A 24291-nucleotide genomic window follows, 5' to 3' on the forward strand; every position below is an offset into this window, starting at 1 on the left:
CTGTGGCATCATAAAAGGGAGCAGTTTGACGATAGGAAAGGCAAGTTAGATTTGACGCTAGAAATGAAGGGAAGAGTCTTATCAAATTGTTGTGAGGGATTTTTCCTACATCTGGAATTTATGACAAAAAATGCAACAGATGATGAAAGGAGACTGGGCTGAATCCAGGTTTCCCCACATTCCCAGCCTCGGGACTTTTTACTTATCAATAGCTCCAATCAAGCAGAATTTATCAAAATATGATCTATTTCTTTGAAGGATTCAAAAAAAAAACAAAACCAGGATTTTTTCATCTTCAAAATGCAATACTTTTAATAAAATAATACTTTCATAAAAAAGCAAATTTCTATAGACAGAGTTAAACAATCTTTACATATGTTTTCTTATGCTTTTGATTGCTTCTTTTAAACTCTTAATGTCAGCACTTAGCAGATGATACAGCTACAGGTAAATAAGTTGATTTATCAAAATACAGAAAATAATGAATTTTAGACTTTAAAATCATTTGATCTATCCACCCAATATTATAGATGAGGAAGATAAAGCCCAAAGAGGCAAGTTAGGCAGCTTGTGGCCTTATTTGTGTTAAAACAAATAAAATGAAATCAGCCTTGTGGCCTGATTTATATAAAAATAAAAAATATATTAGCTGCCGACACTTAGACATAAAGAGATTTATATAAAAGTCTGAATTCTCCAGGGAAAAATGGATGCCTGAATAACACAGGACTCACGTCTAACATGGTCACAAGAGCTGGAATTAAAAGTGCCTGCCTCTTTAGACAACACCATGCGGCCCCTAGTTTATCACAGTTCTCTTTCTCCTGTGGCCTTAAACCACTTCACTCACTCCTTTTATTTATGACATCTGCCTGGCCCATACAGCCCTAGGGTTAGGCCCTATTAAGTATCCCAATAGTACTTTGTAAAGTGTGAAGTGTTTGATGTTCTTTGATGGTGTTACTACGTTCAAGATTATATACTTAGTTATCAATAGAGTTGGATCTAGAGCTCAGGTCTCCTGACTCTCAGTGTAGTGTTATTTCTATTGTACCACATTATACATACAAACAGGAAAAACAGACAGGAATGGTTATAGAATGGGAATTCTTAGATTCGAACAAATAATCACACCAAGAATAACCTGGCTTAACATAAAGAATAAATACAATGAACAACTCTCGTCCAAGGGAAAAGTTTCTTTCTCTTTCTCTCTGCTCCCTCCCTTTCTCCTTTCTTCTCATTTGTTCAACTTCAGCCCAAGGGAAAATGAATATGTGAATGAAAAAAAGCACAGAATGGCGTTGCTAATGATAAGGAAAAATACTGACTTCAGGCTAGGAAATTCCAGCCTATGAGGATGATTTGAAGAGAAGTTTAAAGTAGAGATTAAGCTGAGGAAGTGCAAGGCAATTCCAGAAGTGAGGACAGTGAATGAAAAATGGTTTGCATCTATCTCCTTTCAAAACAATCTGGATACCATCAGTAGGAACAATCTAGTTGATCTTAGTGTTTGTAATGGTTCAGAGGAAGAAGTGTATACATTTGAGTACTTAATATACACAAACTTAGGGTTGAAAGGAGATAAAATAGTTTTAAAAGATTAACATTTTATCTTAACTAGTCAATAGGGGCCATTGAGGCCAGTTGTGGTGGCTCATGTGTGTAATCTCAGCACTTTGGGAGGTCAAGGTGGGAGGATGGCTTGAGGCCAGGAGCTATGACTGCACACTGCACTCCAGCCTGGGCAAGAGTGAGTCTCTGTCTCTATTAAAAATAAGTAAGTACATACAAAAAATAAGGGCCACTGAATTATTAAATATAGACTGAACTGTAATCTTCCATACTTTCTGAATTGTATTCTTCTGTCAAATTCTGAATATTCTAACCGAAGTTTTCATTTTCTAGGATATAACAACAGTCACTATCAAGGAGATAATACCATACAGGACAGCTGGGAGGCTGATACTCATGTACACAGCAGATACAATATGACGTAGGCACCATCAAGGACAAGCAAGGTGAAGGGGCCCTGGCAGTGCCTAACACAGATGTGTTTTAAGGAATGTCTTCTCAGTCATAAAACAGGCACCTGGCATTATAAATAACAGATTTATATATAAAACAAAGGGGTACATAAATGCTCTCAGAGGCTGGCCTCCTTATCAAGAATTTAAACCAAGTGAGATGAACAGATGTTTACAACATTTTACTCCCACAATTTCTGCAGCACTTAAGCTGCTATCACACTTATCACACTTGCTATTTGATTTTCCCTTTATTCACTGACAACTCAGGAGCTCTCCGTGGTTTTATTCTACCACTGTTAGCTTCTTTTAGAATGTAAAACAGTTTTAATAGTATGATGAGTGGGCTTTTCCAGTTGTTACAGAATTGGTGACCAAGGCCCAAAGCAGGTGACAAAAAAGAGCTAAGCAACCAACGTGTATAAAGGCAGTTTAGTGGCCAGTGGCCGAAAAGGCACTATTGTCAGCAGTCCAATGTCTCAGCAGGTGCCCCTACATCCATCTAAGACTGGTGTGAGCTAGTGTTAAGGCTGGAAGAAGGACTTGTCACATGGAGAGTTATGTGTTCATTCACAAGAAAGCCCCCTTTGCCTTAGCTAAGAGACAGAGGGCTCAAAGAGAACCACTCCTGAAGACTGGGTGTGAGTACAAGACAAGGAGACTGACATCTCATTCCTTCGTTTTGTATCTACTTAGGCATCAGACTTGTTGATCTGCCTGGTGCTTATCTGAGGAGGAGACAGATGGCAGATGGAAACAGAAATATCGAGGCAGCCTGTTTCTCACCATTTGGCATGGCAAGGATGCACGCGCTTTCTGTGGGTCAAGTGATGTTACAGAGAGCTGTCAGGTTTGTGTCTTTTGGCTGCTGCTCCACCCCAAAGGAAACAATGCTGGCCAGAGAAGCAGCATCGGAAGATGAAGAAGGCAGAGGAGTGAGAGAGAATGGAACTTGTCCCTTTCCCCCTGCAGGCCTCTCAAGTGAGCTGACGAGGGGAAGGAAAGATGAAGTAAGTTCTGCTTTGCTGTCTGATCTGCTTTCTTACACTATAGAGTGTGGTGGAATCGCACAGTGTGTACTTTTCTGTGTCTCCATTTTTGCTCGGTGCATTTTGCGATTCGTCCATCCTGTTGTGTGTCTGTAGTTCACTTCTATCCACTGCTGAGCGGCATTTCACCGCGTGAACATACCCAATTCGTTTATTCATGCACTTGCTGTGGTAGTCGGCCTTCAGGATGGCTGCAAGGATCTCCGTCTCCAGGTGTTCGCATCATTGTGCTGTCCCCTCCCACAGGATGTAAGGGCTGGTCTGTGCGATCGACAGAATAAGGCAGAAGTGATGGTAGGTCACCTCTGAGGTGAGGTTATGGAAGACACTGCAAATTCCGTTTTGGTTGCTCTCTTCCTCTCTTGGGCCACTTGTTCTGGAGAAGCTGGCTCTCGTGTCCTACATAACCCTGCGGAGGAGTCCATACGGTGGAGAGCCAAACCATCTCTGGAGAGAAAACAGGGACCCAGCTCCGGGGGAAGATGGAGGTGTTAAGGTTCCAGACATCACTCCCTGGCCACGAGGACTGCGGGACCATCTTCACAGTTTACAACATTCCGCGTGGCATCCAGGGCCCCGAGCACCCCAACCCCGGAAAGCCGTTTACTGCCAGAGGGTTTCCCTGCCAGTGCTACCATCCAGACAACACCCAGGGCCACAAGGTCCTGGAGCTCCCGAAGGTGGCCTGGAAAAGGTGGCTCATCTTCACAGTGGGCACGTCCAGTACCATGGGTGACAGCGATACTGCGGTGTGGAATGAGATCTACCACAAGACAGAGATGGACTGCAACACGACAGGCCACGGCTACCCCGACCCCAACTACCTGCAGAATGTGCTGGTTGAGTTGGCCTCCCAGAGGGTGACCGAGGACTGCCTGAAGCAGCAGTGACCTCTTGCCCTGGCACGCTGCCTCTGGTGACCACCCTGCTGTCCCATGGCTGGCTGGGTGGGCAGGGGGGAAAGCGCCCAGCCTAAGAGGCTGGAATGTTTGTTGGGGCGTGGGGTATACCCCACCTGAAGCTAGGGCTCCACCTGCCTGCCCCTCCCTCCTCCTCCCCTCCAGACAGGGATCTGTGTGGGAACTGGGCAACCCTAGGGAGTTGTAGGGGCTTAAGATGCAGCCACCTCAGTGTGTGGGGCATGTCTGTCCTCCGGGGGCTGCTTTGGGCCCGAGGTGCTCAGGGACTGGTGTGGGGCAAGTAGAGACGGCCCCAGCCTGGGCGGGTGTGGCTTCTGGGTCAGCTTCTTTTACCTCAATTTTGTTTGTAATAAATGCTCTATAGCAAAAAAAAAAAAAGAATAAAAAAATAAAACAAAATAAATTCACGAATGAATCTGGAAGTGGGTCCTCCATCCCTAGCCAACCCTTCAGATGACCGAATACCAAGAGCCTGACTGTAAACTCATAAGGGACCCCGAGTCAGAACCACCTGCTAAGCTGCATGGAGATTCCTGGCGCTCAGCCACTGTGTGAGACAATGATGATTACTTTAAGCCACTAAGTTAAGGGTAATTTTTATGCAGTAATAGATAACTAACAGATTCTGGCATAACTGGGAACGGGGTGACACTGTAACAAAAACTTCAAACGCCAGTGTGGCTTTGGAGCTGGGCAGTGGGCGGAAGCTGGAAGACTTGGAAAGATTCTGAGGAGAGTACTAGTGCAAACCTAAAGTGCCCTGAACTGGCTGTTTGCTGAAATGGGGGCTTTCAGGAGGCTGTCACTGGATCTTAAAGGGAAGCGAAGAACTTGTTACTGGGATCGTTGATAAGCGGTACCAGAAAGTTAACAACAACGTCACCTGCAGCTGTGTGGAAAGTGGAGCATGTGCTGAATGAACTGAGAGATCCGGCTAAGTAGATTTCCAGTTGAAGTGCTGAAGGTGTGGGTCTGGTTTCTTCTTGCTGCTTATGGCAAAATGTGAGAGGAAAATACACTAGTGTGGCCACCCCAAACACAGCTTAGCATGGCCCTTTTATGTATTTATGGGAATGTACAAACACAGCATAAATCTAAAATACATATATTTTAAAAATTCCGTATGTGTATTACAGCAACAAACTGAAAGTGAAAAATCAGACCAAAATATCACACAATATACTCCCTAGATGAGTCAGTATTTGACCTGCAAGTAGTGTCCCTTGTGATGTGCTTCCCTTTGACAGTGTATTTGTCAAAACCATGAAGCCCCAATGAGAATTATAGATATAAAATACCCTAACTATGCAATTTATTTCAGGATGTCATCTGAAGGCTCAGATGCAATAATATAACAGTCAACAAGGTACGCCCTACCCTCATATTCCTTAAATCGTCACAAGGTACACCCTACCCTCATTTTCCTTAAATCTTAAGTCTTAACTTTCTGCCTCTGTAAGAAAATTTAGTCCTCTGTTGGTTCAGAAAAGAGGACAAGAGGAAAGGAAGGGAAAGTAGTTAATAAAACTGACTAGACATGTCTCTCTGGCTCACCATTACAATACGGAATAATGGCAACTTGAGATTTTACAACATGTATATGGCTTTAAAGGTTGATTCTCCATTATTCTTATTGGCAAGAAGCTTCCATCGTGGATTTCATTTCTAAGGAAAAGCCTTTAAATCACTAAGTAGACTACAGACAGGTCTATTTGCTTGGCTAGTTGGGAGAACTTTTCACATGATTTTTTTTTCATAGAACAGAATCAGTCCCAAAAGGTGATTTTCATCTAACTGGGTTCATATTAGATTATTAGTATGTCTTCACAGGATTTTAGCTGCGTTCAAAAACAATTCATGTATACTATAGAGAGCCAACAGTTTGACATGTAAGAATCCAAGTATTTATTGTCTTCCAGCTTGGTGGCCCTAAATATTGCTCCAATGGGGAGTGGTCAGGACCTTGGGCTAAGAATTTGAAAATCAAATTTGAGCATTTTTTTAAAAAAAGTATCTGACCCCTACATTCTTCAGATCAATGTTAAGCCAGTTCTTTCCAAATTTTAGTAAATAAGAACAAATCACATTTTTCACATACAAAACAACTTATATTCTTCACTCAAAACTCTGAGATAGATAAAGAAGACACATTTCAAACCAACAAAATGATTTGAGTTTGGCTGTAGAAGAATTTGAAACGATACTATTTTACTGTTGTCATAACCCTAAGTTCCAAACAAATGAAGTTTACTGAACCTTCAAAAAGGTATTCACCTTTGTACCAATAAATAATAAGCCTGGGAAATTTTCGTCCAAATAATGATTTATTCGGAAAGTTCTAAGCGCCTAGAGTGGCGATGATAAAAGTGTCTTTTCAACCGCAACTTCATAATTAGTACACCATGCTACGATAGTAGACAGTAGCCTTTCATGCCACAAGGAGGAAAAGATAGATGATATACAGTCATTTAAAGGTGGGCCAATGGCCAGCCCTACATCATGTGAGAAAAGTTAAAGTCAAAATAAGAAAGGCATTAACCTATATACATTTTCTATTCACTAACAAAGGAGTAAAATAACCCTAAATAAATGAATCAAAAGACAGTGAGTCCATATTAGGGGACAGATTGTTTCTGAGTGGGATATGTGGACAGAGCATTGAATCCGGTTATTACGGTAACCAGCATTCTAACAGGGATGGGGAAGTGTGAAAGCATGTACAAATGTGGGTTCACAGATGCGTGAATGTGCGCCAGACGTCTGCTAGACTGAAGAAACAGCCAATTCAGAGCACAGGCTGGTTTTCCCGAGCTACTCAGCGAATGTCAAAGTATTCCACTTGACCGGATGAAACAGCAAGAGTACAGGTATCATACAAGGCACCCTATGCAGTGCCACAAGAGAGACTAAAAATTGTTAACTACAGAGTGGACAGAAGTTAATAAAAGACAGGTACTCAAAATATTATTCACTTGATTCAGGTATTTTTTCATACCATACCTACCGAAAGTACTTGGGGCAATAGTGAAATACTCTTTCCATCAAGAACTTAGTGATTAGGGAAATAAAGCGGTCTTTGGAGGATTAAGCAAGTAAAATACACATAACACAGTAGAAAACTACTCTACGAAAATGCTTGACTGAAGAACATAGGATCATTCCCAAGACCAGCTGGATCACCTGATGTAATCTCAAGGAAGTAGTGCTGGGACGACGGGAGAAAGACCGCGTGTACAGAAAGGTGATGCTCAGCCTGGAACAGTGAAAAGGGAAACCCAAGGAAAACAAATCACACCATTTCTGTTTTGTTTCTGGTTCTTTACAGACAGAGAGGGAAGGGCTGGAGTATAAATAGATACTCTTTTCTGTCTCTCAGGGAAACAAATGAGTATCATAAAAACATAAAATAGCATTGTTTGTATTATTCTAATTCTAATACAGTCTAATTACCAACCATCTGGAATCTTCACGTAAGATGGTAAGGGAGAGAAGAGAATCACTTCTAATTCTCGGTCCACCACTTACTCTTCACGGAAATTTAGCCACAATTTTAACGTTTTTGGGTCTGAAGTGCTTCCCCTACATAACGAAGATACTATCCAGAGCTGTGGGGAAGATCCTGTGATATAAAGCCCTTGTGCCCCGCACACTACAGTCAAGTGGTATGTGGTGGCCATTATTGTCACTGCTCTGTTTTCACAGAATTATGAAAAGTTATACTACTCGGAGATATTTAGAACAGGCAGGTGACATGTGGAAAATCACAGAACTAAAAGGCGAGTGAGATGGGATGTATGCTTGGGAGTTATCACTTTCCTAATGTGGAGGACTTCAGGCAGATGGGCATTTAAATGTTCTTCAGTGATGAAAATTTAAGATTTAAGAAAGACATATTAGAATTTAGAATTATTTTTTAAAAATTCTCTATTAGAGTCATATCATTAAAAGAACAGGTGGAAAAAAGGAAGGATAAAAAGCACCTCTCCCTCTTTTTCCTAACTGCCCTGAGAAATATGTTGTTCCTCAGAGGAGTGGAACACCACGTGCTAGTGGTGTAATTCTGAACACTATGTGAGTCTGCACATTTAAATAAAGTGGTTAGAAATAACCAAGAATTAGAGCCAGGTTGGGGGCGGTGGCTCACGTCTGTAATCCCAGCACTTTGGGAGGCAGAGGTGGGTGGATCACAAGGTCAGGAGTTCAGGATCAGCCTGGTCAAGATGGTGAAACCCTGTCTCTACTAAAATTACAAAAAATTAGCTGGGCATGGTGGCGGGCGCTCGTAATCCCTGTTACTCAGGAGGCTGAGGCAGAGAATTGTTTGAACCCAGGAGGCGGAGGTTGCAGTGAGCCGAGATCGCGCCACTGTACTCCAGCCTGGGCAACAGAGCAAAACTCCGTCTCAAAAAAAAAAAAAAAAAAAAAAAAAAAAAAAGAATGAGAGCCATGCTTCCTATGGCACAGTTCTCACCATGAACAGGGCTATCAGTGATAGAGAATGGAAGTGGGGATTCTAGGCACTTTAGGTTTGCTATCTTATTTAATTTCACACCAACTCTGTGAGGTAAATCTGAGGTGAATGGGTAAATAAGTTACATAATGTTTGGATGACCTGCTAAAGCTGTCAGTAGAAAAAGCTGGCAAGGCCAGGACCACCTTCCACAGAATGTGATATGATTTGGCTCTGTGTCCCCACCCAAACCTTACCTCGAATTGTAATCCCCAAGTGTCAGGGGAGGGGCCTGGAGGGAGGCGACTGGATCATGCGGGCAGATTTCCCCTTTGCTGTTGTCAAGATAGTGAGTTATCGCGAGATCTGATGGTTTAAAAGGGTGTGGCAGTTCCTCACTTGATCGCTCTCTCTCCTGCCACCATGTAAAATGTGCCTTTGCTACTCCTTCACCTTCCACCATGATTGTAAGTTTCCTGAGGGCTCCCCAGTCATGGGCATCTGTGAGTCAATTAAACCTCTTGTCTTTAAATTACCCAGTCTCAGGTAGTACTTGATAGCAGTGTGAAAGCGGACCAATGCAGAATGTCTGCCAAGTGTCTAGAACAACCAGTGTTTGATGCATTAGCCTGTGAGTTCCTTTAAGATGAATACTGTGCCTTTGTATCCCCATGCCTACAAAATACTGAAATCAAATAATATATTATATGACAATTAATTCTAATATAGAGGATTACAAAATTATAGTTGTAAATGAGATTATCTAGATTCAAACCAAATCAGTTTAAGTTTGTAGCCTTTACTTTTATATTGTTATAGTCAACTCTTAAAAACCGGAAAAAAAAAAAAAATCCCAGCCTGTCCTGAAAAGCCCAGCCTGCTATGACACATCTGTGTAGAGCACACAGCGGCAAAACCAGATTTCACACTAGCAACCAGTACAATATGGAGGCTGTAAAATTCTGGAGGTGAAAAGAAGAAAATAATGCTGAGAGAAGGGCCATCTGGTGACAGCTGCTGTGACTAAACAGATTGTATCAGTGCTTTCCAGGGTTCTATCTGAGTTTACACGAAATCTCGTGTGGGGACCTGACAGTCGCAGCAGGGCTTCTTCATGACTTAAGGTCTGAACACACTGGTTGGCACCCACCACAGAACATCTGGAGCTTGTTAGACAGCCTTTCGTTTTTATTTTTTTCACTGGCCCTGGCCCCTTCCTCTGATGCAGCCTCTCCAAGTGCTGCTTTGCCATGAATGAGTCAAGGAGACAAGTTACCCTGGCGGGTTGGGGGTGGTTAGAGGGGATAAGTAAATTGGGACCATATTAGAAGGTGAACCCCAAATCTATATAACCCTCATTGCTTCACCTCTTTCTGACGATAGGAATCACATGTGAACGCCAAGAGCCTATCAGGCAGTGGCAGCTCCATTTGCTGGAAAGCCTGGTCAATGCTGACAGTTTCCCTGTTAGGAAATAGCCTTTAGATTGAGGCACATTCCAGCAATTCAAGGACTAGAAGCTTTAAATTAAAACAGCATTGATGCCATATCCTCTTTCCAAAAGGCCTCTCCCTTGTCCAAAAGTTAGTACACACTCTTGGAGGAATGAAAGAATCAGATGCCTTTGGCAAGACTCCTTCCTTCTTGCTCACAGCATCCAGATACAGTTTGAAAGGGCAGGAATGTAAAAGGGAGGCAGGAGATGGCTGTAGGAAGGACTCCTGAGAACTGTTATTATTTTTCTCTGTATACAGGACACATCACTACAGAAAATTCAAGGCATATGGTTTGATATAAAGACACTGAGAATTTCTTAGCTACTTCCTTCTAAGGTTATAAGCTTATAGATTAATTAATTTCCGTAATTTTCTTTTTCTTTTTTCTTTTTTTTTGAGACGGTGCCTCATTCTGTTGCCAGGCTAGAGCGCTGTGGCGTGATCTCGGCTCACTGCAACCCCCACCTCCTGGACTCGAGTGATTCTCCTGCCTCAGCCTCCCAAGTAGCTGGGACTACAGACGCCTGCCACCACATCCAGGCAATTTTTGTATTTTTAGTGGAGATGGGCTTTTACCATGTTGGCCAGATGGTCTCGATCTCCTGACCTCGTGATCCACCGTGCTCGGCCAATTTCCTTAATTTTCACATAAGGAAAACATATGGTCTTCAGAGGCCAGTAATCAAAAACCACTGTGAATGAGGTACGGTATTCTGGTCTGCTAGATACTCAATTCTATTTGGTGTCTTAAGTGAAGGGATCATGAACCGCTTAAATCATAGGCCTACGTATTCAAGCCTAAGTACTTAAGATAACTGATATTGCTAAATACATAAACTCACAGCGCAGTGAACTCCTTTCTTCAATAATATCCTCCAATTTGCTATTATCAGCTTTGATGAGCCAAATTTCAGTTTTCAACTACTGGATGGACGTCTTTAATAATAAGCACATTCTTCCTATTTTACGTAACAGGTAGTCAAAATATTAGGTGATGTCCTCTTCTTGCTAAAAAGTATTTCAGGACCCTGGAAAAGTTTTCTTTCACTTGTGAATGAGCAATGCGTTGCTTTTTGCTGGTCAACTACCCATGCTGCAGAAAAAAGACATCTTTTGGTATTTTCTCAGCAAAGTGTGCAACATAAATACATATAAAGTCTATTTCTAAGCAGTTTTAATTCGATCCACAGAGAAAATAACTTCGTTGTTTAAATATTGATTCTTGTTAATATAAACATTATACCAAAATACCATCAGCTGATGACTGACCTCCAAAAATAGAAAAAAAACAAATTTCTTTACTTGAAAAGCTCTTTCTTGGTCTCACGACTGGAGGGAGAAGAGCACACCTGGTCAGCCAAAATGTACAGACAACGTGACTCAGAATGCAGGAGACGGTCAAGGAGGCGGGGACGCGGGTGCTGCGCACAGCCAGGAGCACTCAGTGAGGAGCGCTGAAGCTCAAGCAGGGCTCCGATGTAAACATCCAGCACTCTCATCTTCAAAGGGAAATGTTTTTCCCCATTTTTTTTATTGTGGTAAAATATGTCTAATATAAAACGTTATCATTTTAACGATTTTTAAGTTGATGGTTTTGTGTATTAGGTACATTCACACTCCTTGCAACTATCATCAAAGGGGAAAATTTTAGCTTTCATTTTCACAAACAAAAGGTGTTACATGAATATTAAAGCACTAATTTTGAGAGCATTTAGCCTGGAAAAGAAAAGGGCCAACCTTTGTTCTTATCTTCAGAGCTTACTCGATCCTGAACAACTGAAAATCTTCTCATGAAAATATCCTTAGTGGCTGCTATCACAGAAATCTTGCTGGATGTTTAAAAAAAAAAAAAAGCCTTTTCACGTCAAATGGGCTAATTTCACTAATTTCTACAATCCATTGTACAAAGTTAAAAAACATTCTCACAGAAGACCTGTGACATTGTCCAAAACAGCCCTCTTACCAAGAACGCTCTGCATTTCCTAGACACAGCTTTGTGGAGGTAAAAAGTCTCTAATGATGGAAACTAACGAGCTCCAAGGATCAGATGTCTAATAGGAAACAAGAGACCTTAAAGTGCAAGCTGGCAGACACCCGTGTAGGGACGGTGCGAAGGCTGGCCCCACTGACCCTCCTCCTGGCATTTAATATACCTGCTGCTTAAGCTGCTGTACCAGACGATCCTTCTCCCGCTTCAGCGCAGCCACTTCCTCTTGGGTCTTTTTCTTAGAGGACGAAAGCTCCAAGAGAGCTATATTGGCATCCTTTTCACTAATGGCAGCCAGAAGAGCTTCCTGCCTGCAAAAGAAAGAAAACGCCGACAGTGTGACTTACCCCTTCTAACACTTCTTCGAGGTTACTATTATCATTACCCCCATTTTAAGGGTAATAAAACCAAGACTTTCAGAGTTTACACAGCTTGCCCAAGTTCACACTTGGAGTCAATGGTACAGTCAGGAATCCCATTCAGGCTAATCTGACTCTAAAGGCCTGTATCATGTTGTTATATTGCTATCTTAATAAGTTCCCCTATATTAGGCTAAGTGAAATAAGCCAGTCACAGAAGGACAAATACTGCATGATTCCATTTACATGAGGTATCTAAAATAGTCAAACTCATGCAAATGGAGAGTAGAACGGTGGTTGCAAGAGAGAGGAGAGAGGGGGAAACGGGGAGTTGCTAATCAGTGGGCATAAAGCCTAAGTCACGTAAGATGAGTAAGTTCTAGAGATCTGCTGTGTGGCATTCTCCCTATAATTAACAATACTACATTGTATACTTAAGTGATTAAGAGGGTAGATCCCACGTTAAGTCTTCTTACTACGAGAAAATAAAGTTTAAAAAATATTTAGGCCAGGCGTGGTGGCTTGTGCCTGTAATCCCAGCACTTTGGGAGGCCGAGGCAGGTGGATCACTTGAGGCCAGGAGTTTGAGACCAGCCTAGGTGACATGGCAAAACTCCACAAAAATTAGCTGGGTGCGGTGGCACACGCCTATGGTCCCAGCTACTCACTACTCACTACTTGGGAGACTAAGGCAGGAGGATCTCTTGAGCCTGGGAGGTGGGGTTGCAGTGAGCTGAGATGGCACCATTGTGCTCCAGCATGGGTGGACAAACTGAGACCCTATCTCAAAAAAAATAAACAAAAATTGTTAACCTTTAAAAAAAAAACTATATTAGTAAGAACGTAGTATTTCATTTTATATTTTAAAAAGAGTTCCTATAGTTGCAGTTGAACTTGAAAAGTAAACAAAGTTACTTTCTGTAAGAATAATCCTGTCACTTACATACTTTATCCATTTAATTTATTCCTTTGATAATTATTCTGTAGCTTCCAGACCACTTGAGGCATCACTGACACTGAAAACACTTTCATGCATCATTTCATGTGGTACAACGAACCACAAACTTTAATAAAGTGGATATGGAAACCCAGCTACCTATTCCTGGGGCATTGTGAACATCAATCGTTCTTTTTATCTCATCAATGCAAAGAAGTTTGCAGTTGTGGCTTTATTGGCAATGATCTGCACACTTTGAAACAGTAATTTAAACTTTACAGATTCCTTGTGGTTTAGCTAATAATTACTTTATGGTTTGTGTCCAAAGAAAAACAAGGTGGATTTAGTGGGGAGGCTGATGTAAGAAATTTACAAAATAATCATAATGAAGTTGGTGAACAATTAGTTTCATAATCCAAAATGCATTTGTCAGCGGCTCATCTTTTATGAAAGAAGACATGTTTGATTTATAGGAACTATATAAGTGGCCTGAGCTTTTGACCTGAGGAAATGCTGAATCTGAGAATGCATTGCCCAAGTTTAACCTTGCTTCTGTCTTTTGTTAAGATAATTGAGCTTCAATAGCAGTCATATGGAAGAGTTTTAGTTTAGCCACAAACTGGAAGACTATCCGTCTACTGAATATTCTAATGGCTATTCTTTATTCTGGATGCGTAGGTATACTCAACTCTGAAAGCAAAACTAACAAATGGAAGATGTACACTCGGTTTACATCATGGAAATAAAGATCCGTTTCACTAGTTTTGCTACTGGAAGAGGAGAGAAGCTCCTCATTGCACTGTCCCCACACTACGTAATTCTAAGAAATGGCAGGCAACTTACACCACGAGGATCCAGTCAACACTAAAGGGATAATGACAGTCTAAATATATCCACGGACCACTTGAAAAAAATATGTTAAGTGGCGAAATGAGCTTAAAGGTGAAAGAGTTCAAGATGGTCTAACGATGCCGTTTCCTGTTGATTGCGGTCATCTGTTCCCTTTTGGGAAGCTCAAAGACTGACCAAGCTGGAAGAAGCGGCGTGCTTTCCCAGTAAGGGCGCTACATTTCTGTGCACCAATAGTCAGAATCACACATTTCGTAGCAGGCAAGCAGCAGAAGATGAATGACAGATAAATTATCTAATTAGATTGAAATAGCAGCAGCAGATGAATGACAGATAAATTACTCTATCTAATTAGGTTGAAATACCAGCACCTTTGCTGAACGCAAAAAACAAAGGTGATCGGACCTGAGGCCTATTTTATGCTTAAGGAAAATATTGTAATATGACATAGCAAAAATGATTCCATGTTGTTGAATCTTCGTGACTGAATTCCAAACTCTTTCATAAATGGTATGCTTGGACAGCTAGTGTGGTACAGTTAATCTCTGGGGTAAAATGCCAGATTTGCAAATCACAATATGAGATAACAGATGACAGTTTAGATTTCTAATTTCAAAGTTTGAAGGAACGTGGCAATGGAGTCTGAGCCACTGGAATAACGTCTTTGTAATAAGACATTTAATAAGACATAATTGGAAGGATTTTTTATGCAATTCAAATAGAGATTTTATTTCACTGATGCTGTTTCTTTCCTGAGCAGTGATAACATGCTACGGACTATACAGAATCAGACTTTCTCTCCTATGACCACAGCTCTCCTCCTCTAAAAATTCCCTAACAGACTATCCTGGCTTTGTCCTTTCCACTTAAAACGTGCACTCCCGACGTTGACTGCTACATGCATAGGTGCCTGAGAAGGGCAATTCATAGTCAACAGAATAACATGTTTTGATTATACACTGTACGCATAATCATGTGAATTCTGAGTAACGTCTATCTTTGATAGGTATACCAGCTTTTAGGTTTTTCTTTCATTTTCCAAAAGGGACAACGACAGTATTGTTCGCTTGGTTACAATTCTGGTAAATGTGAAGTGGATACTATGAGGGAGAACACCCTCTTGGAAAAATGTGGAGGATAGGCAAGAATGTGAAAGCTAGTACACAGTAACAGCAAAGACGTTTAGGAAATAAGAAAAATTGTTGTTCCTCAAATACATCTCTTAGAAAGGACTATATGGCATAGTTGAACTTACCTGATTAAGTTTTACATGGCACACTTGAGAGTGTCTAAACTCAAAAATGTTAAAAATATTCTGCTTTTCAGAGCGAATGGAATTCACAACAACAACAAAACAAGCAAATTGAAAAGAATCTTATTTTAATAGCTGTCTATTCAATATAATTGCCTCTTTGACAAAAGTATTTTCTGATAAAAGTAGTACACAGTCACTGAAGAAAACTGAAAGATACAGAAAACTATAAAGAAAATAAAATTACCAGAAATAATTCCTTTTATAATTTCTTTTAATCTGAGTCAGTGGTTTGAGATCACCTATTCTAATACTGATATAAATATTTTAAAGAAATTGAACCTCAGAGGAATTAATCACTGACTTTCAGAGCTTTACTAACTAAAGACTATCCACAGAAAGGGGAGACTTGCTAGTGTAGCACATTCTGACTTCATTCCCACGAGTCCCTACGGAGTAATACAAGCACATAAAATGTGAACGGTAATATATGTATGTCACAAGCCCAGGGCAAAATAAGAACTGCAATGCTCTTCCTGTCAAATTACTCTCCTTGTTCTGTTCCCTTCTTTTCCACAGTTAAAAAAAAAAAAAAAGGAAAATGTGGACATGAAACCTTTCAAAGCGATCAGTAATCCCCCCACCCACTGCATGACCAACATGCACATTACTGGCATAATGAGTAGGTAGCAGCAGAAATCCAACTTTAAGTCATTACAGTAGTCTATTCACTCTATCCCTGGTGCTTTAAACTACCAGACCAGTTGAATCTGTCCTTTGACTTGCAAATTCTAATAGAATCAAGATGTCTCTAAAAGGACTCTGCTGCGGCATCTGGGCTTCAGGAAATAGTAGGACCACCTCCTCTATCCCCTTCCCCCATCTGGGCAAATGTCAGAAACTGGAGGCAAACATCAAAGGCAAATGGAGCTCAAAATGCTTTTGAATAATATTCCTGAATCCTTGAGACCACTACCACATTAGCCTTCCATTGCCAGTAAATAAGAGACCATAATTAGCATTGGAATATGGTGGTTAAAAATCTGAATGAGTCCTAAGTATGTGTGTGTGTTTAACAGAAATGCAAGACAAAAAAAGAGGAGTATGAATGAAGGGATGTTACCAAGGTTTATTATTCGCTCCTTCTCCAACCAAGTATGCCAAATTGAATGATTGCGTAATCATGTTCTATACATTCTATAATACTGAAAACATCTGGAAAAATGCCAGATGAAAACAAGAACAAGATAAGTAGCTTTGGACATTTTAATGTCATGGACACATAGGAATAGTTTAATTTACTCTAATTTCAAGATAAATCTGAAATCTAGATTCTCTTGCTGATGGACTAAATAAACCTTTGATTCTGCTGCCTTGTTATTTAACCAATTAGCTATCAAGAGTGAGTAGTAAACTACCAATATATCTCTTCTACTCTTCTATCTCTTCTCCTGAAGAAATCCTCTAAGGACTAGATTCTTCAGCTTCCCTTGCAGAGGTTTCAGAGACTACGGTAGACACACTACTTAAATAAACTCTGAAAACCATAGTCCATGGGAGAGCCTCTGTGGGTGGACCTCACTGAAATGCCTGCTTCCGCCAACTTTGGTCCCTGTACATCTTATGTCCTCTGTAGGTCATCTTGATTTAGGTGCCCAGAAATATCTCTTTCATGTAAAATGTCAACATGAAATTAACTTTTCCTTCCACCATAACAAATTACCCTTTTAATGTTAATACAGCCATCATATTCCTGGATCCACAGGCTGACCACATTTAAATCATTTGATTTCTTCTTTGCTCTCACTGGCTAATATCCAAGTTTTGCTGGTTCTTCTTGTCTAATAGTTTTTAATGTACCCGCTGCTTTGTATGTGCAGGTCACTCCCACCCTTTTATCTTGGGCCTGCATTATTCTTAAAGCTTCTTCTCTGATTTCTCCATCATTCTATACTGTCCTACTTTTCCAAGCTCACCGTCATTAGGTCTCTTGCCATAGCAAATATTGTGGCCTAATACTCAGGATCACCTACAATTTTTTAACCCATTTCTTCCCTATTGTCTTCCAAGGATTCTGTCATGGAGCTGCTATGTGTTTTCACTTAGGTTTATGTTATGTCCTCTGCCTGAAATGCCTGTAGCTTTCTCTCCTTCAAAATCTGGCTTCTCACTTAACTGCTAATTTCTCTCCATTCAGCATCTCCTTTCAGCACTTACACAGTTTGGATGATATTAACAGGCATTTGCTCTGTAAATGTTTTTTGATTCTTCTACATGGGTAGGGTCTGTTTCTCTGATTATAGTATGTTTATGACTTACCTCTTCAAAACTGTTTAACGTTTCTGGTTTATTGGACTTTCGGTTTATTAGCTCATTAATTTTTATCTTTTAGATTTTAGTTGTGGTAAAACACACATGAAATTTACCATAACCATTTATACATGAACCGTTCAGTAAAGTACATTTAGATTGTTGTGCAACCAATCTCCAGAGCTCTCTTCACCTTACAAAGGTGAAACTATACCCATAAACAGTAACTCCTCTTTTCCACCTCCCCCAGCCTCTGGCAGTCATCATTTACTTTCTATCTCTATGAATTTGACTTCTCTAGGTACCTCCCATAAGTGAAATCAAACAGTATTTGTCTTTTTGTGACTGGTTTATTTGACTTAACATGATGTTTTCAAGGTTCGTCCATGTAGCATGTGGCAGAATCTCCTTTTTCAAGGCTGAATAATATTCCATTGCATGCACATACCACATTTTGTTTATCCATTCATCCATCATGGACACTTGGGTTGTGTCTATCTTTTAGGTATTATGATAATGCTGCTATTTTTACTTTTTTTTTTGGAGATGAAGTTTTGCTCCGTCACCCAGGCTGGAGTGCAGTGGTGCCATCTCTGCTCACTGCAAGCTCCGCCTCCTGGCTTCACACCATTCTCCTGCCTCAGCCTCCCAAGAAGCTGGGACTACAGGCGCCCGCCACCACGCCCGGCTAATTTTTTTGTATTTTTAGTAGACGGGGTTTCACCGTGTCAGCCAGGATGGTCGCGATCTACTGACCTCGTGATCCGTCTGCCTCGGCCTCCCAAAGTGCTGGGATTACAGGCATGAGCCACCACACCCGGCCTTAACTAAGTAATTTAATCCTTACATCAACCTCATGAAAACTAAAAGCTTTCAAATATTGTTAATGTTCTACATTGCATTAGCCGAAACCGCTTCAGCTTTCTTGTTTTATTTTATTGAGGGCTGCAGTTACTCGATACACTGATCATATCTGCTAGTCTTCACTGTTTGCCCAAAGCCTGTGCTTAGGAATAGTTGGAATACAAACTGCACAAAGACAGGATCTTTGTATGTTTTATTCCCTAATGTATCCCAAATGCTAAGAATAGTTCCCAGCACAGAGTAGGCTCATAATAAATATATCTTGAACCAATAGCTGCTCTGATTCTGACTTCATTTCTATCTGTTGTGGTGGTTCCCCAGCTGTTCAGTGTTTTCACCTATTCTGAAGCTGTATTTCACTGTACTTTTAAGGCATTTTTTTTTTTCCAGGCCAGTAGCATCCAGGCAAGTGAGCAGAGCGCACAAGGAAGATAAACATAAAAGAAACTACAACTAGAAAGAAACCATGAGCTTTGGGCAATCTACATTTCATTTAAAGAAAGAAAGACTTGTGCTTTCTCTAACTGAACAGCTGACACCTAGTTCACTAGGTTCAATTCTATACGCCATAATTTAAGAGGGTACAAAAGTAGAAGGTATCAAAGGAAGGTGACATAGTGGGATTATATAAGGGTATGTTAATCTAAAAAGATTTACTAACATAGCACAATCATTGCTACCAAAAATTTTAAGGTAGGTTTTGCAAAAACAGAACATTGAATCTGTGTTTGTCAAGAAGACACAACTGTTACCAAAGTGGGGGAAGTCATAAAAGAGAGAGACTTTGGTTTATAAAAGGAACGGCTAGTGTATTAATAATTGTTAATAAGTAGAATTGGAAAGCCAAAAAATTATAGAAATTTCCATGACTACGTGTTTAAAGAGATTATCAGAGATACTGTGCAAGTAATTTTGTTTTCAGTGGTGAGACTGTCATTTTCAACTCTAAGATTTTAATATAACTAATGAGATGAAACAATAAATGATAAGTGCCAGATATATTGCCTGGGCAGTAAATGCTGAAGTAGTGCAGCAGAGAGGAGTCACCTCAGGCTAAGGACGTGGGAACTGAGACGGGCCCTATTTTGACAGAGCAATAAGAAAGACAGAGTGGCAAGTGTGAAAGCACCAGTCACATGTGAGGACACATCGTAGAACTGGATTACAGAGTGTCTACAGGGACAGGATTTGGCAGAGAAGCTGAAGAGGTAGCTCTAAATCAGAGTAGGGACAGTCTGGAATGATGGCCTAAGGAATAAACACAGAATGTGAAATCCTTGAGGGTTCTAACTGGAACCGGCAGGCAGAGGGTACACAAAAATGCTGAATGAGAAATGATTTGATTTTGTGTGTAATACAGAAATACCAAAAGTTTTAGAGAAGTAAAGCAAGGTCTTAGAAAGACTGAGCTGAAGGTAATGAGGAGAGATTACAAGATTCTGCAAGGAGAAAGGCCAGGATGCTACTACTAGAGATGTGTTAGAAGTAAAAATCTTATATTACAAAAACAATTCCTAAAGAATGAAGAATAAAATGCTGCTGTCTGACTCCTGGATTCAAGAATTGCAGTTAGGACTCTAAGTGAAAGACTGCTATGCTAGTCAATGAATATGCAACACAAAATAACTAAAATCACTATCACATTTATGCTTCAATGCTACAAAGAAACTTTTAAAGGTCACCAAATATAGGCTATTTTAGGGCATTGTTCCAACACTGCATGCTGGGGTCCCGCCTAGCACAGCCTTCCTGCAGCACGATGGCAAGTCCTGTGCAAAGCACAATGTCCAAGTTTTCTATTTGCTGCTCATCTCATGTTTTTCCATCTCCTAAAACAAGGGAAAGGAACGGACCTACACAGTGAGAAATACACTCGTGATTGGGCTCGGTGGCTCACACCTGTAATGGCAACAATTTGGGAGGCTGAGGCAGGTGGATCATTTGAGCCCAGGAGTTCGAGACCAGCCTGTGCAACATAGTGGAACCTCATCTCTGAAAAAAACTTTAAAAAACTAGCTGGGCCTGGTGGTGCATGCCTATAGTCCCAGCTACCTGGGGTGCTGAGGTGGGAGCATCCTTTGAGCCCAGCAGGTCGAGGCTGCAGTGAACCGTGATCGTACCACACTGCATTCCAGTCTAGGTGACAGAGCAAGACCCTGTCTCCAGAAAAAAGAAAAGAAAAAAAAAAAAAAGGAAAGAAATACGCTTACAAGGGAAGGGTAGAGAGGTTATCCCAATATGGACTGACTTCCATTTTTCACAAGTTCTTGAAAAGGATCAAAATTAACATCATGAATGCAGAAACTGCTGGTGATTACAGCTTAGTAAATGACACTGACTGAACAAAACTGTGGGTGGAAAACTTGCCTTCAGTTTTTTCCTTCACTTTTTCCGAAAAATGAGCATATTCATACACGATTATGGCAAGTTTAGAAGACTTAGTTGTACAGTGCTATTGAGGCTTTTGCTATAAAGCCTCTACCTGCTTCTCAGATGGGCAAAACCTCGACATTTGTATCTCCCCTTGTTAAAAAACAAGTTTATATATTCCAAATTTGTTTAAAAAATATAAAAATGAATTGTATTCTAATCTACAAGGATAGGAGGCAGATCAGTCGTTGCCAGGGGCTGCAGTGGGAAATGGAGAGTGAGTAGAAAGGGACAGAGAGAAGCTCCTGGAAATGACTGTAGTTTGACAAACTCCCAAAATGTACGTCTAAAATGTTTGCACTTTATTGTATTTATACTATTTCTCAAACTAGTTTAAAAACCATAAAGTCTTCTGAATGAGGAATGTTCTCATATAGCAAACATGATAAGTATACGCACTTTTTAAAAAATCTATGGTCAAATATAGATAACATAAAATTTACCATTTTAAACCATTTTAAAGCACGTATTTTTGTGGCATTAAGTACACCGACATTGTTGTGCAACTGTCACCACCATCCATATCCAAAGATTTTTCATTTTCCCAAAAAGAAGCTCTCTACCTGTGAAATGCTAACACCCCTTCTCTGCCCCCTCTAGCCCTTGGCAGCCACCATTCTACTTTCTGTGTGTTTGAATCTGACTACTCCAGGTATCTCATACAAGTAGGATCACACAGCATTTGGCCTTTTGTATCTGGCTTATTTCACCTAGTATGATTCAAACACAATGTATTTTTATGTTTCCAAATTTAAATAATGTGGAAGATACAAATTACCCTATGAATATTTTTTCCTCCAGTCTTCTTTTCCAACTCTTTACTGTATTCTCCAGACAGACAGACAGACAGACACACACACACACACACACGCAAAGAGAGAGAGAGAGAGAGAGAGAGAGAGAGAGACTTCTAAAGATCAATGGTTCTTATCTAGCCACTGCTGGACTACGAAGGCAGAGTTGGCAAGTGCCAAGATCAGATGGACAAAGCAGATGAGAAAAGGTCCAGGGCGGAAGAACTCACAAGACCTGGGGGGTGCTGGCAACTTTGCTGGGGTCATGATGTCCTTTTTTCTTAAGTCCAGTTAAAAATATACAACCACAGCTTCAGTGCTGTCCGACCGAATTGATGCAGAATCTCTGTGAATGACTTGTTTTTGGTCACTTAATGTTACGCATCATTTATAGTGATACTGAAAATTTGTTCAAGAAACGACGTATTTGTAGGAATTCCAATATTTGGTTAAAATTCACATGCACCCAATAGGGTGTCTTATTTTCTACAGGGCTGTAAGATAATGACACCTGAAGAAATACTAGCAACAAAATAAAACAACTTGAAGATAAAAGGTCTAAAAGCAAATAAGGAACTGCAAGGAAAAACAGAATGACTTTAAGCAGCATTGGAATCCAGTGCTTTTCCATGAATATTTTAAATAAAATTCAGCCCCATGGCTCTAAAGAAGGTCCCAGGGAACTCTGGACATTCTTTCCACTCTTTCCCCCATACTGCATACAGAGAGTCAAGCTGCTAGTTTCATCCCATACTAAGCAAAGGCCTTCCAAAAACTACATCCTCAGTTTTTAATGAATAATCATGGTCTTACAAATGTGGTACTCTGTGGCCCAATGTTCCAGAGTTTTGCTTTCCTGGAGGCACTTTCGTGAAAACCAACTCATGACAGATTTTCATTCCATATTCATGATGGTAGAATGGGAATTTAGGCTACGGTTTTAGATAGAGGTCTTAGTTTTAGTGCTCAAGATTAAGAAGGCAGCGGGACTCCTGGTATTTAAGTACAGTTCTAGCTTTTCTTATGAAGGTGGCCTCCAAAACTCATTTAATCAAATCATGCATTTCTACAAACTGTTTCCTAGTTTAATAAAAACAGGCCATTATTTTTTTAGGCCAGAGACTGCAATAGCATTTCGTCAATTTAGTGGGTCTATCTTTGAGTATCTTCCATTCATCTTCTATGCCCACTTTTTTTTTTTTGAGACAGAGTCTCACTCCCATCACCCAGGCTAGAGTGCAGTGGTGAGATCACAGACAACTGCAGCCTAGACTTCCCAGACTCTGGTGATTCTCCCACCTCAGCATTCCAAGTAGCTGGGACTACATACCAAGTAGCTGGCACCACCATACCCCCCCCCCACCCCAGCCAATTCTATCTATCTATCTATCTATCTATCTATCTATCTGTCTGTCTGTCTGTCTGTCTGTCTGTCTGTCTGTCTATCTATCTATCTATCTATATTAGAGAGGGGGTTTCGCCATGTGGCCCAGGCTGCTGTCCTTGGCTCAAGTGATCCTCTCACCTTGGCCTCCCAAAGTGCTGGAATTACAGGTGTGAGCCACTGTACCCAGCCCTTTATTTCCTTAAATGTTACTTTAGCAAAATTATCTAGCTGCTTCCTTTATAAAATATACTTGTACTTATATTTGAAATGAAAGATATGTTCTTTGGGTAATTAATTTTGGGAAGTTATACAAAAATTTATTCTAGTGATGCTGCCAAATTTCTCTTTAAGCTGGCTTCAAAGTTTTATTGCATTATTTAAATATTTGGAATTATGACAAATATCCTATTTATTAAACTTAATTTTAATTCTGACACCAAGTCTTGTGGACAATGAATCAGAGTGCTATGTTTTGGATCACAGTGAGGTGTAAGTACATATTTCTTTTCAGGGGCATCCTGCAAACTGGCTCTGAAAGCAATTTCCAAGAAAAGGATCACAAATATATTTGAGCCACGACAGCCCCAATGAAGTAAGTGCAAAATCACCTAGATGACTCTTGTGAGACTCTACTGGATCCTAAGTTTGTTCCAACATTCTTGTTTTTTGATAGAAATATTCTTCTACTTCATAGCCAAGCGTCATTTTCTTCATGACTAGAGAGTCCCTTCTGCTGAATATGACATCCAGATCCTTGTTTATATTCTAAGCTTCTTTACTTTTGAATTATACTTAATAATGTCTGCCAACAGTAAAACAGACAATATAACCAAAATAAAAAAATTATAAGAGAAATTAAGAAATTACAACATGCCTCAGAATGCCTTCTTAAACAAAAAAAGAAGATGCCAGAGGAGAAAGGAATACCTTGTCAGGACAGTGTCTGCTCATTTGGTATTTACTGTTTAGAATAAGAACCACTAACATTTTTTAAGATTTACATTAATTTGCAAAATAATGGCACATAGTATCTTTCTTTAAAAAAAAGCCTACATCTATAGAGTTACTCAACTGTCAAATTGTATATAAAATGTATCTATATATTCTCCATGTTAGAAGACTCTAAAGATGACGTAACTCTTTTGTGATACACAAATACATAGAGACCAATAGTTCTTTC

General features: G+C 40.3%; 2 protein-coding genes and 1 long non-coding RNA gene across 4 annotated transcripts in view; 2 read left to right on the forward strand and 1 right to left on the reverse strand.

The window, feature by feature from the left end:
- LOC108522874 (uncharacterized) overlaps positions 1-2829 on the forward strand; it is a 10828-nt gene extending 7999 nt beyond the window's left edge. Inside the window, exons 2-3 of the long non-coding RNA XR_001883630.1 lie at positions 1909-2021; positions 2724-2829. This is a non-coding gene — a long non-coding RNA (uncharacterized LOC108522874). The remainder of the gene's footprint in view (positions 1-1908; positions 2022-2723) is intronic.
- LOC108522856 (ELKS/Rab6-interacting/CAST family member 1-like) overlaps positions 1-24291 on the reverse strand; it is a 291981-nt gene that overhangs the window by 128947 nt on the left and 138743 nt on the right. For both annotated transcript variants that reach the window (XM_017863316.1, XM_017863305.1), the window contains one exon: positions 12096-12240. In XM_017863316.1, coding sequence (XP_017718805.1) covers positions 12096-12240 — 145 coding nt within the window. The remainder of the gene's footprint in view (positions 1-12095; positions 12241-24291) is intronic.
- LOC108522867 (probable E3 ubiquitin-protein ligase DTX2) lies at positions 3237-4068 on the forward strand. Its single transcript, XM_017863323.1, has one exon. It carries the CDS (start codon positions 3559-3561, stop codon positions 3964-3966), a length of 408 nt encoding a protein of 135 aa, XP_017718812.1. The 5' UTR covers positions 3237-3558; the 3' UTR covers positions 3967-4068.

This window comes from Rhinopithecus bieti, unplaced genomic scaffold (genome assembly GCF_001698545.2).
Source record: "Rhinopithecus bieti isolate Rb0 unplaced genomic scaffold, ASM169854v2 scaffold_2654, whole genome shotgun sequence".
NCBI lineage: Eukaryota > Metazoa > Chordata > Mammalia > Primates > Cercopithecidae > Rhinopithecus > Rhinopithecus bieti.